The 17,769-nt window shown below is 36.4% G+C and overlaps 2 protein-coding genes across 6 annotated transcripts; both read left to right on the plus strand.

The window, feature by feature from the left end:
- Window positions 1–5,049: 5,049 nt before the first annotated feature.
- On the plus strand, window positions 5,050–10,270 carry LOC21390487. Of its 5 annotated transcripts, none has more exons than XM_024170005.1 (7): window positions 5,050–5,525; window positions 5,659–5,868; window positions 6,724–6,790; window positions 6,887–7,350; window positions 7,787–8,343; window positions 8,488–8,554; window positions 9,196–10,270. In XM_024170005.1, the coding sequence occupies exons 4-7, from the start codon at window positions 6,972–6,974 to the stop codon at window positions 9,639–9,641; spliced, it is 1,449 nt and encodes a 482-aa protein (XP_024025773.1). In that variant the 5' UTR covers window positions 5,050–5,525; window positions 5,659–5,868; window positions 6,724–6,790; window positions 6,887–6,971; the 3' UTR covers window positions 9,642–10,270. The 5 variants fall into 5 exon arrangements, with proteins under 5 accessions (XP_024025773.1, XP_024025774.1, XP_024025776.1 ...); XM_024170006.1 differs by having other exon boundaries at window positions 6,957–7,350; XM_024170008.1 differs by lacking the exon at window positions 5,659–5,868 and having other exon boundaries at window positions 6,715–6,790.
- A 2,105-nt stretch (window positions 10,271–12,375) lies between these two features.
- Window positions 12,376–15,741, plus strand: LOC21390488 (protein RKD5). Its single transcript, XM_024170009.1, has 5 exons — window positions 12,376–12,506; window positions 12,602–12,866; window positions 13,879–14,126; window positions 14,700–14,923; window positions 15,284–15,741. The coding sequence occupies exons 1-5, from the start codon at window positions 12,434–12,436 to the stop codon at window positions 15,494–15,496; spliced, it is 1,023 nt and encodes a 340-aa protein (XP_024025777.1). The 5' UTR covers window positions 12,376–12,433; the 3' UTR covers window positions 15,497–15,741.
- Window positions 15,742–17,769: the final 2,028 nt, after the last annotated feature.

A 17,769-nucleotide genomic window follows, 5' to 3' on the forward strand; every position in this document is an offset into this window, starting at 1 on the left:
AAAAAAACTTGTGTTTGGGGGGGGGGGGGGGCATTCCGAGAACAACAAAAAAAATAAAAATTAAAAAAAAAAACTTTTTGTTTCCGTGACTCAGTATATATATTTATAAATAAATAAAAAAATTTACATTTTCTCTTGTTCATTCTCAGCAGTGTGTGCGTTTCAAAAAAAAAAAAAAAAAGGGGATAACCCACGTTCTTTCCACGTTCTTCATTTGTTTTTATTTTTAAAATTTCACACTTTCTTCATTTGTTTTCATTCTTAAAAGAAAATAAAAAAAAAATCTCACACTTAGAATTTGTTTTTTTTTCTTAATTTTTTTTTCCTTTTTAGTTTTAAAATTAATTATGATTTGATTTTGTAATCTTTTATTTTTGGAAAATTAGGATTTTATTTTGTTTCCTCATTTGTATATTTTAATTTTGCCTTATTTAAATTTTTTCTTTTATAGTTTCATTAACTCTTAGGATTATAACTAGGATTGTAATTAATTGACTAATTTAGATTCCTAATCTAGGATTTTCATAATTTGGTAGACTTAGGTTTTTGACTTTAGGAATAGTTTCCATTAATTAAATTACATTTCATAATTTACTCAATAAAATTTAATAATTAATTTTGAGAATAATTGTGTGGTTACGTGGAAAGTATAATCTGATGGAGTTCTGTCTAGGAAAGTTGGTACTTAAGCGGGCCTCGCCCCACCAATCTTTCCTGAGAACGTTGTTCTGTCTAGGAGACTATTTATTGAGCCAAGAGCTATAGTCTTTCCTGAGAGCACTCTCGGAGGTTACAATTTACGTTACTATATAATTGTTTTCTTTTTGAAAAAAAAAAAAAACAAAAGGGAAACGTTATAGGGGGAATGAATCGTTTTAGAGACGAATTAGGAAGATTCAAAATAAAACCGGAGAACCCTAGTAAAGTTTCTTCCCACACGTCTAGTCCTCCCTCGACCCCAGGCTCGTTAGCCGTTGCAAATCCGTTCGCAATGGCTCAAAACGAGGAAGTTCAGCAGAAGACGTTGAACGACTATCTCCACCCTACGCGTACAGCCACACCATCATGCATAATGTTTCCCCCAAATATGCCGAATTAGGATTTCAAGCCAGACATGATCCACCTCCTGCCGACCTTTCACGGGTTAGAGAGCGAGAATCCATACGTTCATATTAGGGAATTTGAAGAAGTAGTGGCCACTTTTCACAACCGAACTGAAGTCGTCGACGCTGTACGATGAAATTCTTTCCTTTCTCTTTGAAGGAAAAAGCTAAAAGCTGGTTGTATTCTCTGCGACCTAGGTCTATTGGAAGTTGGGAAGAAATGACGACATCATTTTTCAACAAGTATTTCCCTCACCATAAGACCAATGGTCTGAAACGACAAATCTCGACCTTTACCCTGAAACTCTGTATCAAGTTTGGGAGCGGTTCAAGGATCTGTTAAATCAGTGTCCTCACCATGGTTACAAGAGTTGGCACCTCGTCAGTTATTTCTACGAAGGACTCACGATTCGAGAGCGCCAATTTGTGGAGATGATGTGCAATGGTGAATTTCTCCAAAAGGATCCCGAGGAGGCTTTTGAGTATCTCAATGAGTTAGCTGAAAAAACCCACACTTGGACCGGACCTAGTGCTACTGACAGCACCAATAGGTCCCGATCGGTTGGAATCTATCAATTAAGGGAGGAAGACAACCTCAAAGCCCAAGTCGAATCTTTGACAAGGCAAATCGAGGCCCTCAAAGGCAAAGAAGGTAGAGGAATCCACACGGTTGCAGCAACAGGGGAAAAAGACTGTGAACTTCTCCTGCATGGCAGCATTTCATAGAGGAGCCCCGACCAAATCTAAAAATAGGTGAAATGGAAATTCGTGCGGTATGTAAGTATTGTAAACAACACTTTTCTAATAAAAAAGGTGGGGGTACTGGTCATCTCGATAGACATTAGAAAGTTTGTGTACCGTTGCACCAAGGTGGGAGTGTGGACTCTCGCCAACAAACACTATCACTCACATCACAAAGGTTGCAAAATTTTACATACGATGCACAACGTGCTCGTGAGACACTAGTTAAATTTCTAGCTAGTGCCGAATTATATTTTTTTTTACAGATGATGCGTCGTTCGAAGAATTCATACAGACAGCCTTCTGCCTACAATTTAAACAGGTAAGTAGAAACATAACTCGTTCTGATTGCATGAAAGTATTTTATGCAATGAGACAATCTCTTATTGATAATTTTAGGACTTTTAATGCTACTGTATCTTGTACTTCTGATATATGAGAATGGTGCAATAAAACTAGATATTTATGGGTCATGGCGCATTATGTTGATGATGAATGGGTTTTACAAAAAAGAATAATAGGTTTTCGTTTATGTCCATATCCTCATAACACATCAACTATTTTTGGTACAATAATGAAAATTTTTAGGTTTTATGGGATAGAAGATAAAGTTTTAACTATTACTTTTGATAATGCGTCAGCTAACATGGCTACAATTAACATGTTTAAACGTAGTTTGAAACCAACGTTTCGGAGGAAAATTTTTTATCAACGGTGTGCGTGTCACATAATCAATTTAGTAGTTCAGGCAGGAATTGAACATATTTCAGCTAATCTAACAAATATTAGAGAATCTTTATCATTCATATCTAGTTCTGGAGCTCGACTCCAAGAATTCAAATAATATTGTAGAAACAGTCAGAGACGCCCAAGAAAGTTTCCAACTGACGTGAGACATAGGTGGAATTCCACCTATTTAATGTTGAAGGCTGCACTCTCGTATTCACGGCTCATCATAACGTATGTAAATAGTAAGAACAATCAACTTTTCATTTTCGATACAGATTGGCAGATTGGTGAGTATTTTTTTTTAAATTTATAGAAGTTTTTTACAATGCTACTGAATTATTTTCTGGAGTTTATTATCCTACTGCATATTTAGCTTTACATCAATTATTTAATATTTCAGAAACATTTTCTTATTATAGGGATACAATACTTTTTAGAGACATAGTTAAGCTAATGGAAACTAAATTTAAAAGTTATTGGTCATGTTGTCCTATGTTATATGCATTAGCAATCATTTTAGATCTTAGGTGCAGAGTAGATAAGACTGAATCTTTTATGACTGCTACAACAGAAAATTTAGGTATTGATATGCAACTAATTATTACTGACGCTAGAAAAATGTTAGAAAATGTATTTGGTTGTATGAAGCAAAATACAGCACATGTAAAAAAGAACAGGGAACTTCGACGTCAACTAGCAGTTCGGGGCCTAAAGGATCATCGTGGAGTTTATTGAAGAAGAAAGAGAAAACAATAGGATCGTCATCAACACAAGCGTCTACCGAACTGGTAAAATATTTTAAATTTTTTTTTGTAATTGATGACGACAAACTAGACATCTTACAGTGGTGGAAGAGCAAAACTGCTCGTTTTCCAGCACTGTCTGTAATAGCTCGTGATATTCTGACAATTTCAGTGTCAACGGTAGCATCAGAGCAAGCATTTAGTGCAAGCAACCGAATTCTTGACGAGAAGAGAAGCATAATGCATCCAGATATCTTAGAGGGGCAAATGTGCGTTAAAGACTGAGAATATGCCATAAGACGAAAACAACAATACATAGATGATTCAATGCAAGACTATTTTTTTAACTTAGAAATAATAGAATCTTCTAGAAGCACTTAGGTTTTGTAATTTACTATTCCTAGAATACTGCACTCTTTTTTGCTTCATTAAGGTTTTGTCCCGATCTCTCCATGGGTTTTACTTGGCAAGGTTTTTAATGAGGTAGTCATTTATTTGTACTTATTCGTATTATCTCAATTTAATAAAATCACATCTTTTAGGGGCATATAATATATATATTTAATTAAATTTTAGAAAAAAAAATTACAAGGGCTAGGGCTCGCCCGTGAAGGGCCTGGGCAGGCTCGGCCCTGGCCTTTATGGATTAAGGTCGCGGGCCTAGACTGGGCCTGAGATTTTCTCTTCATGCCCGGCCCTGACACATCCCTGGACTGTGCAGAGTGCAATGTCGTGCCAGGCACAATCCAGACCCGCCACAGGCCTAGGGTCGGATGTGTCATATCGGCCTGACATGACACGTTTAACATCTCTAACCTAGAGATGTCAAATGGGCCAGGGCGTCCATGGACGGCCCGACCCAACCTGTAATAGTGCCGGGTTCGGTACGGCTCGGTCCGCTACTGTTACGGGCCGTGCCGGCCCGACATGTGTAATGGGCTAGGGCTGGGCCTCGGCTTCTCAGCCCGCGACCCAAGCCCGGCCCTAGTCCGTTAAGGCCCGCGGCCCAGCCCAAGCCCAGTTCGGCCCAAGCCTGGATTCGGCCCTAGTTCGGCTCGGCCCAGGCCCGTGAAAACGGCCCATTCTAAATGATACCGTTGGGCCTTCGCGGGCCCAACGGTCAGCCCATGACGGGCCTCCCGTTTGGCCCGTGACAGGCCTGTCGTTAGGCCCGTCACGGGCTGCCTGTTGGGCCCGCGAAGGGCCTAACGGTAAGAATCTGAAAATGCTCAAAAAATTCTTTATAAATACCCCTCAATTTCACCATAAATCCCACATAACAATTCACTCTCAACTTCTCATCTCACTCTTATTCTTATTATGTCAATTCAATAAATTTTGGGGGTATATAATATATTTTCTTTTTTTTAATTAAATTTTAAAAAAATTCAATTTGTTAGGCCGCCCCGTGAAGAGCCTGGGCCCTAGCCCTTATAGACTAGGGCCGCGGGTCTAGACCGGGCCTAAGTTTTTCTCCTCAGGCCCAGCACAGACACGGCCCTACACTGTACAGGGCTGTTTCAGGCCCGACCCAAGTCCGTCACGGGCCTGATGTTGAACGTGCCGTGCCAGCCTAACACAACATGTTTGACACCACTACTCTAACCTAAATTTTACTTTAGTTTTTAATTTTTTAAACGTCACATAATTAATTTTTTAATGTTTTATTTTAGTTTCATTCATTCTGTTAAATATTTAACGGAACGTCAGAATATGTAGAAATTATGAAAAAAAAAAACCTTCCTTTCCTAACGCAAATTTGCAGACCCAATCCCTAATTTGCAAATCCATCTATCATACCCCAACTTAATTTGCAGAGCCACCAGCCACCACCTCCCGGCGTCGCAAGCCAGTTTCACCCCACGGTATCCCGCACCCCGCACACCCAACTTCTCCCCTCTCTCCGACAGAAGCTCTCTCTTCCAACGGCGCCCGCGCGAAGACGGCGTCATCTCGCCTATCCTCCGACTGCAGTCCTCCCCCACGACGGCGCCGGCATAATGGACTCCGTCACGGACTTCGTCAAGAGACCCACTGATTAATGGGAGGAAGAGCATGGGATTTATGTCGGTAGGTTTGATTTTCCGTTGATTGTGGCTCCGGGTTTCCACTTCTTCATTATCTTGTTGCCCGTTCATCAAAGAGACTAAATTCGCTGAAGATCTCCGATTACATGCGTTTAAGAATACCCAGACTTCTTCAAAAACAGGTTTCTCCCTAGTCTTTTTTTTTTTGAAAAGGGAAATCTAGTTTATACTTTATCGTTATTACTAATATGATTATTGTTATCGTTAATATTTTCTGAATTTTGTGTAAGTTATTATTATGTCTACAATTTGCAGAGTTCATATTTGTCACGAGAATATAGAAGAGGTGTTTGGGGAAGAAGAAAATGAAGGAATTTTCGAGGAAACAATAGATTCGGAAACTGGAGCAAACAAAACCATAATCTCATTCACTTTTTTCTCTCTTGATTCCAAAATCACCCAGTTTAGGGATTTGGATTTGCTTGTTTCGAAATCAACCAGTTTAGGAATTTTGATAATTTGAAGGTTGGTTTCTGGGTTGTCTGAATTCTTTGGAATTGTTGATTGCAAGGAAAATTTGATAATTTGAAGGTTTCTGAGTTGTCTTAATTCATAAAATTTGATAATTTGATAATTGTTGCTTGAATTGTTGGTTTCTGGGTTGTTGAGACTCTGAGGAGTTTTGGATTGCGAGGAAAATTCATGATTTTAAGGTTGGTTTTTACTTTCTGGGCGTACTAAACTATTGTTCTTCATTCTCAAAGAAAAAAAAAAAAAACCTATTGTAGAACAATAGTTATATATTTATTTATTAATATAGGATACAATTCGGTGTGAATGAGACTACGTAAACCTTCACTAAGATTTAATATGGATCGTTGGATTTTTCCCTACCGGTAGGGGGGAAAAGCTCCCCCTACCATAGACATGCCCAAAAAATATAATAGAAACAGGCCTAAATTGTAGGCTAAAACTTTGGGGCCTTAAGCCTGCCTTAGAGTTAAGTCGGCTCTGTTCTTTAGGAATGTTTTATGCCCATTCATGAATTAGAATCTATCAGAAAGCATATTGCAGTGTTTTTTGCCAGAGGTCAATCAAAAAGAGGTTGGTGTAGTTTTGTAGAATCTGCATGTCATGGATCATTGGATATGAAGTGTCCGAGTTGGATAATATGTGTTACTTAGTTACATTTGTGGCTTGTTTCGTTCATATGTTTGAACAGAAATTCAAATGTGTTTAAATTTTTATGCAAAAGAGGTTTGAACTTAATAATTTTTCAGTTCAAACCTGTGAAACAAACGAGGGTTTGAATTTGTGTGGTTGTTAATCTTACGGCACTGTCACTGTGTATTTGGCTAAAGTTTGTCTTAGCTTTTGTAGCTTACCTGTTCATGAGAATAAAAAAGGAAGAGATGGACGTGTCGAGGACGATGTAGAGGATGCAGTGGTAACAATATGCTTCACTTTTTATATATTTTAGTTTGAAGTTATTTCTGAAAAGAACAATAATGTGGAATATTATAATGGTTTTATACTCTTGCAGGATAGAGTACTGTTATTGTTAATGCTCTTGAAACATTGGGTTCCATAAACTAGGCTTATTGGTTTTTTAGCTGATAAACAAAGTGATGGAGACTGAAGTTCCCAATGAACGTCAAGGAGGGATGCCGGGGATTAGGGAAAATGGCTTTCTATTAATGCCCGTATCGCCAGAAGAGTTTGGTGAGGGTCTGCCTTATGCTCCTGAAAATTGGCCTAATCCCGGTGATACTTGGGGTTGGCGGGTCGGAAAAAGAGTTTCTCAATCTGGCAACTTTCTTGATAGGTACCTGTATCTTCCTAAGCATCTTCCCCGCTGTGATTCAGGGGGTAAGGGAGCTTTTGCTTTTGCAAGCAAGCTTTCGGTCGAACGCTATATCCAAACAACATTTCCTGGTGCAGATGTTAATGCATTTTTTGCATCATTCAGTTGGAAGATCCCTGCAAGAGGAAGATCATTAACAAATGGTCAGCTGTAATTCCTTCATTGCTATTTTCTGTTTGATATTCTTTTCAATCTCCTTAAGAAAAAAACTATTCATGTTAACGTGAAACCATGAGATATCAACTATTCGTTACTCGTTAGAAGTCAGTACTATTTCCTCAAGGTAATTGCAGTAACTTGGAAATCTGAAGTAATTAATTGGATTTCTGGTGTCAACTTTGGGAAATCTGTCAGTCTCTAAAGGCTTTCAGAGACTTATTATTTTCCAACTGTGATTACTTTCCATCTGTCACGATTCATGTGATTATCACAGTTGTAACGATTGAATCATGCCCCTTTGCAAAGTAGTACGTATTGTTTAAACAATTTAAATAGTGCATGCTTATATGTGCAATGTAAAGGTAATTTGCTGTTAACATGCCTTAATTGTCTAAGTATGGTGTACTTTAATCCGAACAGGGAACAATATAATTAGCCTATCGATTGAAGAGCGTCTAGAACAGTTTCTCTGTGATTCCAACTCTGATAATGGGGGTTGTAAGGCTGGAAATAAGATGTGCAGCAGTCTAGCAGAGCAAGTGGAAAATTCTCCTTTGGGAGTAATGGTTTGTGACCTCTGCTGCAATGAACCTCGATTCTGTCGTGATTGTTGTTGCATTCTATGTTGCAAGACTGTGGATTATAGCCATGGAGGTTACAGTTACATTAGATGTGAAGAAATTGTTGAAGAGGGTGGTATATGTGCGCATATTGCTCATCTTAACTGTGCTCTGCGGTCTTATATGGCTGGGAAGGTAGGAGGAAGCATTGGGTTGGATGCTGAATACTATTGCCGGCGTTGTGATGCAAAGACAGATCTGGTACCACATGTTACCAGGCTCTTGCAGACATGTAAATCTATTGATTCTCGGCGTGACATTGAGAAAATTCTAAAAGTTGGTATCTCCATTTTGCGTGGTTCGGAGAGAATTGGAGCGAAGAGGTTGTTCAACCGTATTGAATTGGCCATTACAAAGGTAAATATGATCTTTTTCAGTTACATATCAAAAGAGTATCTTTCTTGCTTTAGCAGCTATTCTTGGTCCTTGCATGGTTTTTATTTTTATTTATTTATTTTTATAATTAAAGTTATTTGCATCGTTATTAATTGTTTTCATCAGCTTAATTGTGGAACTTGTCTTGAAGATATTTGGAAGGTGGAAGACGATTTCTTAGCTCTTTCCACAGGTAAATCTCCCAAACTCCTGTACATTTCCATTAAAAAAAAGTCTACAAGAAAAGGAGCCAATCTCATTCCCATATAATATATTGGAACAATCACCGTGCTTGAATATGGCATGAGAATATGGTTTATTTACTTTCTGCTTGAAGGTTTCTGTGCAAGAATATGGTTATGTAAGAACTAATATCCAATAAAATGCCTCTAGAAAAGTTCAGTCCGAATGTTGATGTTTCTTACACTATTGATAAACGTACCCATACTTACACCTCTAGCCTCCACTGACCTTTCTCTCAACCTAAGATCGTGGACATAGGATTACCCAATATCTTTCTTTTTCTTTTTTTTTTTTTTTTTTTTTTTTAAAAAAACAAAAAAAACCTTTTTTGGTTTTCACAAAATTGAAATAAAGTGCGTCAAAAAAAAAAAAAAAAAGAATCTAAAAACTAAACTAAAATACGAAATACAACAGCCAAAAAACTACATTAAGGCCACCACTGCATCATCTGCTTCGATACCCGAATGTCTTCCCAACTTCACATAATTAATGATAATGGAAAGCCTTTAAAAGTGTCTGTTGTCAGATTGCAGTGTTAATATTATTTTTGTGAAACTCACTCTGGGCAATGGACTTTGTGATCGTATTCAGATATCATTGGTGATGAAAATGCTGCAATGGAAGTTGTAAGCCACCTAGAACCTATGGATGTTCTAACGGACTCACCGAATGTGCCTGTGTCTTTCGATTGGCAAACTGAGTCTCTCAAGCTGGAAGAAGAGGTTGATCAGGTTCTGCAGGCACTGAGAAAGTCGCAAGAGATTGAATACAAATTGGCTGAAGAGAGACTTTATGCCCAGAAGGACTATCTTGCTAGTCTGTATCAGCAACTTGACATTGAGAGATCGGAATTGACCCGTCACATAACATCAACTAAACAAGGTGGCTTGCTGAGTGCTGTCTTGAACAGAGTGGATCAGATAAAACGGGAACTTGCAAAATTCAAGGATATGAAAAAGGTTGCCAGCGGATTTGGAAAGACTGATCAAGGAATCCTGGAGGAGCACTTTGATTTAGAAATTAAGGGGGTGAAGTGAATCCTTATGTGCTTTTGCAATTGCGAATTTTGGATTCATCAGTTCGTCAAACTTTGGCCTTGAACCATCATCTTCAGTTTTTTAATCAAAACACCCGTGTAACTTTCAAAAGTTGTCCACTTGCCCTTGTCCGAGCTCTTATGTGTCAGCACAAGCATGAACAAACATCATTGGTCTGCTCACGAATGGTGTTACGTCGTGACGTGCAAAACTGAAGGGTGAAATCAGGTGATGGCTTCTGTGTTTTCCTCTGCTGAGCAAGAGTGATCGGATGTCACGACTACTAGGTTGTCAGTCAGGTTTTCGCATTTGAAGCGGGGTTGAGAAGCACTTGCAAGGGACCTTTCAAACGCCTTTTTTGAAGTGTGGAGTTGACCCAGAGTGGGGGTTTGTATCTGCTGAGCTTGGCTCACCAATTTTGTCTTCGTTTTATATGAATTAGATTAGCCCTTGCATTTCTCGACTCAAAAGGAAACACTTTTGTGGTAGTAAATGTGGTTTATGCGTGAGAGAGACCAGGCCAACATTTCTTTTCCGAATTGTCTACTCTGAAAAGGGATGGATGAATCTTGTGTGTCGCTTCCAACTTCTTGAGATTTGTCACAAATGAATTCAACTCGAACCTTCAATTCTCTCTCTCTCTCTCTCTCGCTCATTTTTTATTCATAATTTGGGTTATTTTATCATATTTTTTCACGTATGAAATTATTGACCATGAAGGTTTGCATGTTGATCCTTTCGTTCTTTTCGTGCCTCAAGTCTTTTTGCAACGCAGTTGTCTCAGTTGGAACTGTGTGTCCCACTTGCATGGAATTGCGCCATCTAATCGGCACACCACAATAATTAATTCGAATTCCAAAAGTTTCCCATTTTTGCTTTGATATTGTATATCTTCCATGCCTAATTCTGCCTCCTCCCTCCCACACCACACGCCTAAAGCCTAAGGGGGCATTGGAAGTATTTTTTTTTTAATTTTTAATTTTTTCGGTAGAAAAAAAATACCAACTCAAGACTAGGGGCATCCTCTTATAAGTAAGTTGTCTGAATTGCTCACATTTCTCTCCCGCTCGCTAAAATGACATACCACGGCACAAACATTTCTTTTTCTTTTAAAATTTGAGAGTGAAGACATTCGAACTCTACATTTGTGGTGGAATTTTTACCAAATTATCTCCATACTAAGTAAAGCGTTTATTATTATTATTATTATTATTATTATTTTTCCATTCAAATAAAAGAAAAAAAAAAGAGAGAGAAGACAATATAAAGTGGCCAAAATACAAGGAGTAAAACGTGAGAACTCATAACCAAAATAAAAAAAAAATTATAATAATGATAATAAAAAGAGTGATCTGAACAGAAAGGAGAAAATTCCAAAATCTGGTAAGTCCAACCGTCTCAACTGTCCAATCTCATTAGACGAGGCGGTCCAATGGCATTCTCCCTAATATTCACAATGTTACATCTAACTTCCATCTTTTTTGCTTTTCCATAAAATAAAAAGTACGACACAAAACATAAAAAAAAAAAGAAAAAAGTAATTCAACTCTCCTCCCTCTCTCACTGCCACTTCTCAACCATGCGTCCACGGTGGTTGTAAGGTTTTCGTGAATCTTATTATAACATTATTATATCATTATATTTCCCATTTGACATAAATACCCTTACCAATCATCATTTAGATATATATATATATATATATTCTTATGTTGGAAGTGACATGCCTTTACTACCGAATTTTAATCCATGAGATTACAACAAATTATATGTTCTCTGTCATTTCCGATTACTTGATAATTTCCAAAAGCACAATCCCGTTTTTTATAGGCTTATAAATCGTGTCACAAAATAATCCATCTTTCTTAAAGTATGCACATCTAATGAACTTTTAAACATACAATGGTCTTAAAATTGCATTTCCTGTGGCATGATACTAAAATGTAACTTTCAGATTTGGTCAGGGGCTTTTGGTCAATGCAATTGGAATCCAGAGGCAGGAGTGGTAGTTTGCATGGAGTAAATAGCTAGATCACAAATCTCAACTCTCCGAAGTCCCTTTGAACCGTTTTGCTTTATTCTATTTATCATTATTTCTTTAAATTGAGCACAAAAGAAATATTTCGTATTGGCTAAATGACCCATTTGCTCTTTTTTGCTTATTCAATTTAATATTTTTATTTCCTAGTGGGAAAAAAAAATGAACAGACCAAGCTATGGCCATTAAGGAATTGCATTGCATATTGATATAGTGGTTATATGCATTATTGCATTACCAAATTATTCATTTTCAGTTGCTTAACAGTTTAACGGATTTTTCCAAAGCCAAATCTTATCTCCCTTTATTCACAAATTTTTTTTTTTTCAATTTACTAACTTTTTAGCTTTAAAAGGAGTATTTACACAATGAATTTTAAGTCAAATATAGTACATAAAATCAAAGAGTTGGCATATTTTTGTAAGATGTCATTTTTGGAGATAGTAGTATATAAAAAGCAAAACAAGAGGAAAAAGTAACCAAGAATCTTCTTCTTCCCCAATGTTATTTCAATAAGAAAAAGGATAGGAAAAAAAAAAAAGAGAGAAAGAGAGAGAAATATAAAGGAAAGAAAACCAACAAAAGGTTGGCAGAAGTGTAGGAAGTGAAACTGAAACACAACACAACCCAACCCAACCAAACAAACATCATGCAAACCTCTGTTATTCCAAAATGTTTGGTTTGTATGTTTTTCATTTTTTTCACTCCATTTCTTCTCTTTTAGTTTTTGCCTCTCTCTCTAAAATTAAAAATTTTCATGGATTCTACTTCTAAGACTAAAACCCATTTCTTAACATCTCTCTTAGTCTTCAACAACACCATCAACCGAGGTACAAACAATTCTCTCTTCAATTTTTCTCTTATCTTTTTTTTTTCATCAACAAAAAGTTTTGATTTTTGGATGTTTTTCTTTCTTTAATTGCAGAGTTGATGAGAAGCTTGCATGTGTACCGATTGATGAACGGGAAGGAAAGTGAAGTGGAGAGAGAGAGAGAGTTTGTGTTCTCGGCAAATGGGCCCTACGTGGAAATGGCTGTGGACCCACTTCTCAGATTGCTCAAGTTTAACAATCCTACTACTTCTGAGGTGTTTGAAGGTTTTGTCAATGGCTTGTGGATCTGCATTTTTGCCTTTCATGCCCATCCTCACCATCTCTCTTGCAATATTCCATCCATGATTTCTCTCTCTAGGTAACCCCACTTTTTAATTTGAGCTTTTTTTTAACCAATATAACAGATTAGTTTACCAACTAAGTAGCCTTAAGTCATTTGGTGATGCAAAGTCTATTGTTTTACTTGATCATAACATCTGAAGATTTATTTCTTTATTTTTTTGGTGGTTCCTCTAATTGATGCTTCTAAATGAAATGATTTTTGATAATCTTGAGGCTTTATCTTAATTTGACATTTACCCATTTGCTATGTTATAATCTATTTTTCTATTTTAAGCCATTTGGTGAGTTGTGATTCAAATAAGTCTCTTTTTTGTTTAATCAGAACTTGTGACCATTTTGCTTTTTTGGTTTGGAATTAGACTCCCTTGTATATGACGCCTTTGAATAAAACCCACTTGGTATTTTAGAGACAGTCTTTGTTGGAGAGATATAGGAAAAAGCGAAAATTTCTTAATCATAGGCACTTATAATACCTAGGCCTCTATCTAAGGCTGGATTTTATAGAATTTTTGGATGTGATATCATGGAAACAGAGGATTTTGACTCAACTAATGAGGGACATCCAAAAGGTTTTATGTCATAGGTTTTGTTCCTGACGAGTTCTAACCTGGTCTGCTCTCAACCAAGTCTAACGACTAACCACAGACAGTGACAATCCCATCAGTAATTTTATTATTATTATTTTTTTATTTTTTTAAGAATCCTGGATAGTATTACCGGATAACGCTTCGAATCCTTGAATTTCCATCTCGCACCACCGAGTGTTGTAGCCTAGTGGTAAAGGGTTATTATGGTTGGGTTTGGGTGGCCATCTTCAGGGTCTTAAATGTGAAGGCTTGTCGTACCAACTTAGTACTTGATTTTGGTGGGTGGATACTAAGTACTAACTGAGCTGCTTGTTGTTAGGGCAGCTTTACAACATTCCTTTGGAAAACAAAACGAAGAATTTATTTTGTCCGAAATGAGATTTACTTTGTGTTTTCTATTGCTAATGATTCCTTCTATCTTTTTCGTTTTTAATCATCCAGAAATCCCAAGCTGATGTCAATCCCATCACTGGCTAATGATCTTCAAATGATTTTCCGATTGAACTCCATATCAGATGACAAAGAGCCTTCTCGAGTTTTACCCCAGGGAACATGTCGAAGGAACAATGAAATTCACCATCAAATAAGGATAAATTTTCCTGTCCTTGATCAAGATCTCAATTGCCTTCCTTATCCAGTTACAAAGTCTGATTTGTCGGATGATCAACAAATAGAGCAAAGTTCATCAGGTTTTTTTTTTTTTTTTTTTTTTTTTTTTTTTTTCTTCCTTATCCAGTTACAAAGTCTGATTTGTCGGATGATCAACAAATAGAGCAAAGTTCATCAGGTTTTTTTTTTTTTTTTTTTTTTTCTGTCTCATTGCTATCTATTGTCACCTTTTGTTGCAAATTGGGGAAGGTGAGATATGTCTCATCCCCAAATGTTGCCAAGGAAAGAAGATTTTTACGAACAATCACAATGTCCGCAAATTCTGAAGTTTTAATATTTTTATGTTTAAAGCTTCGGTGTGGATTTTCCCCATAATCAACAGACTTACTTATAAATGTGAAACCTAAAAGTTTGATGTATTTCTTACAATCCTAACTATTGTTAATTAATCTTTTTCAGCTATTTTCTGATTTTGATTTGTATGCAACTCATTATCTAGACGCCAAAAAGATTCCATACGAATATGGTACTAAAGAAATAACTTTTGTCCTTTGGAAAGAATTTCTCATAGTTCTACTATGGTTTTTCATTTTTTCATTTGGATATTAGAGTTGTGGCACGATATTTTGTATCTCACAGGCAGAAGGTTGCAGCGGCAGGTATAGTGGAGAAGAAGAAAAAGAGGGCAGCCAGCAAAGACATAGCAAGAATCGCTTTATCAGATCTGGCCAAGTATTTCGATCTTCCTATTACAGAAGCTTCGAAAAATTTGAAAGTTGGACTTACAGTCCTCAAGAAGAAGTGCAGAGAATTTGGCATCCCTCGTTGGCCCCATAGAAAGATCAAATCCCTCGACGGTCTCATTCATGATCTTCAGGTCTTTCCTCTCATTGTTTATAACATCCAATTACTATAGAAATAAGGCTTTGGCTCTGTGCCTTTTTGGGGCCACAGAACTTACCAGTAAGTGCACTTGTTGGAGGAAACCGAGAATAACACATTGACATTCTAGCAACAATAGACATGGATGAATCCATATTACATTTGTGAAAAGGAAATCTTTTTTTATTATTATTTGTTAGATTTACATGATCATCAAGAATAATTTTATCACAAACGCAAATGCATCAAAATACTGTAGGTTCTGTGAAAATGAAACTACTGTTTTGTCCTGTCGTTTTTTCTTTACTCCTAACAAGATGTTATATTTTAGTTTATAATGTGTTTGCATGAATAGGAGGAGAGGAAGTGCCAGCAGCAAGGGAACAAGGCTGCAGAGATAGCGGTGGCGAAGAGGCAAAGGATGTTGGAGAGTGAAAAGGAAAGCATAGAGAGGAAACCCTTCTTGGAGATGAAATCCGAGACCAAGAGGTTCAGACAAGATGTTTTCAAGAGAAGGCACAGAGCCAGAGTCCTTAGGACTCAGGCCCTTTCAATCTCTAGCACTTAGAACTTTTTATACTTAAAAGAAAAAAAAATTCAACCTTGTTTCATGATGTTAAGAGTTGCCAACTTTCCATCATCTCAACCACATATCTTTTGAGCCTACTGTTCCTATTAAAAATATGCAAATTTAACGAAACTTAATGAAGATGAGCCGATTCAGTGCAGCACCGGTAGGCGGTAAGGTATTTTTCACACCCTACCAAAGTATTCTCCTAACTCACAAAAAACTTTTCAAAGGTTACCACAGGGATTTGAAGTTTCAAGGCAATGGACATGTCATTGGACTTGCAATGTAAAAGCTTAGAATGTTTTTCGGCTTCAGAATTCATATCAAGCTAATCCTAGTGTACATTTAACATGCATTCACCCTCTCATGACGATAATTTAAAGTGCATTTTGCTTGTTGGATTGTTGTGCTCTTTTCGGCTTTCCTCAAAAGTCAAAAAGAATATGAACACTTGGATTGATTATAATTTATAATTGGCAAGACAAAAGCAATAGTCCTGTTTTTCTATTTCTTTTTGGCTGCTTTTTAGTTGACCCTTTTTGGTAGTCTGGTCAACTTCATACACGGGATATCCACCACCTTCTTATAATTCGTTTTTAAGGTCAACTTCTGGTCAGTGCCACCTCAGTGCAAAGGGCATAGTTATATATGTATAATGCATAGGTATATATTTTTCAAAATTTTCCCCCTTAAGATTAAGTTAAAGTGAATTTTTTCGATGTTCAACCTTGTATTATTAGGACTTACAAAAGTTTTCATTCAGATTGTCAATCCTTTTTATTTTTTATTTTATTTTTTGCTTATATAGTGGGATAAAATTTCAAGTTTATCTTGACAATAAGGTAGAATTTTAGGGAATTGGCAATTTGAAAGGTTACTTTTGTAATTTCAAAGAATGCGAAGTTGAATATAGCCTTAAACTTCTTAAGGGAGAATCTTGTAATTTTCCCTTTATTTTCTCGGATTCTTTTGAGCAAACACGATTTTCGGCCATTCATTAAGGGTAATGCAACGTTGTTAAAAATGTGTAAACCATAATGGGGGATTTTGATTGATTTCTTTTGAAAGTCTAAAAGACAAGTGTAAATGGAAGCAAAATGTTGGCTATATTTGACTCCTTTTAGAAGTGTGCTTTGATGGAAGACAAGTCCTAATTGATTGTTATTTTCTTATCTATTTATTTATTTATTTATTTTTTTGGTGTTTACTAAGCATAATAGACAAATCTCATTTGATATCCTTCCCTTTCAAGATTACATGTTGAATTTTCAATAACTTGGATTTGCTTTTTTAAAGACCACAAACTGCCAAAAGATTAGGTTCCTAAGCACAGGAAAAAAGCACATCTTAAGCAACTTTATTAAATTTAAATATATATACATACATATATATATATATATATATTATCCTAGAAAAGTCTGAATAACATGTGATGTTACTAATTAAAACTTCTCCCAAGTCACAAGTTACCAATACAAAATTACTTCTATTTGTTTGGTTTCTCACCACCAAACAAAAGGGAAAAAGAATTAGATTAACACTTGGATTATCACCACCAAACAAAAAGAGAAAACATTAACCTACTTTCTGTCCTTTAATAATTTAGACACAAGAAAAACAGACGATCAAATGATAAAATGTAAACACAAGAAATCTATAGATATAATATCCATTTCCTTTATAAAGCGTTCTTCATGAAGGAAATTCTTAAGGGTGGACATTTAAAGGAAAAAAAAGAAAAATTGAAGAGAGTAGGCCCTGTTCACTTCGCTGATTCGAGTTTAGAATTTGAGTTTTTTTACAGTAAAAAGCTCTCACAAACAATCACATCTAACTTTTTTGTTACAGTAAAAAGCTCTCACATAAAGTCACATCTCAACTCGAATTCTAAACTCGAATCAGCGAAGTGAACGGGGCCTTAATATTGCTTATGCAATCTCATTTTCTGGTTTTGATCAAACTTTATAACTCAGTGCAAATGCAAGTAAAGAAAGCTAAAAGCTGCAGGTAATTTCAAGATACCATAATTTTATTTTATTTTTTGACTTGGGATGGAAAGATTCCAAATGTAGATTTCAATATAAGAAGTGAGTATGGATTTATTATCAGACTATAATTGAAACCGAGTAAAATAGCATAGAATTCTTTTGTTCCACTATAGTACTTTATTGAAATACTCCTCTCTAAAGTCCCTTTCGATTGCTTATCACATTTTCCATTTTAGTATCCATACAGCACTACTTGATTCAAAAGTATATTTTGCTCTTTCC

This window comes from Morus notabilis, unplaced genomic scaffold, assembly GCF_000414095.1.
Source record: "Morus notabilis unplaced genomic scaffold, ASM41409v2 Scaffold341, whole genome shotgun sequence".
Lineage (NCBI taxonomy): Eukaryota > Viridiplantae > Streptophyta > Magnoliopsida > Rosales > Moraceae > Morus > Morus notabilis.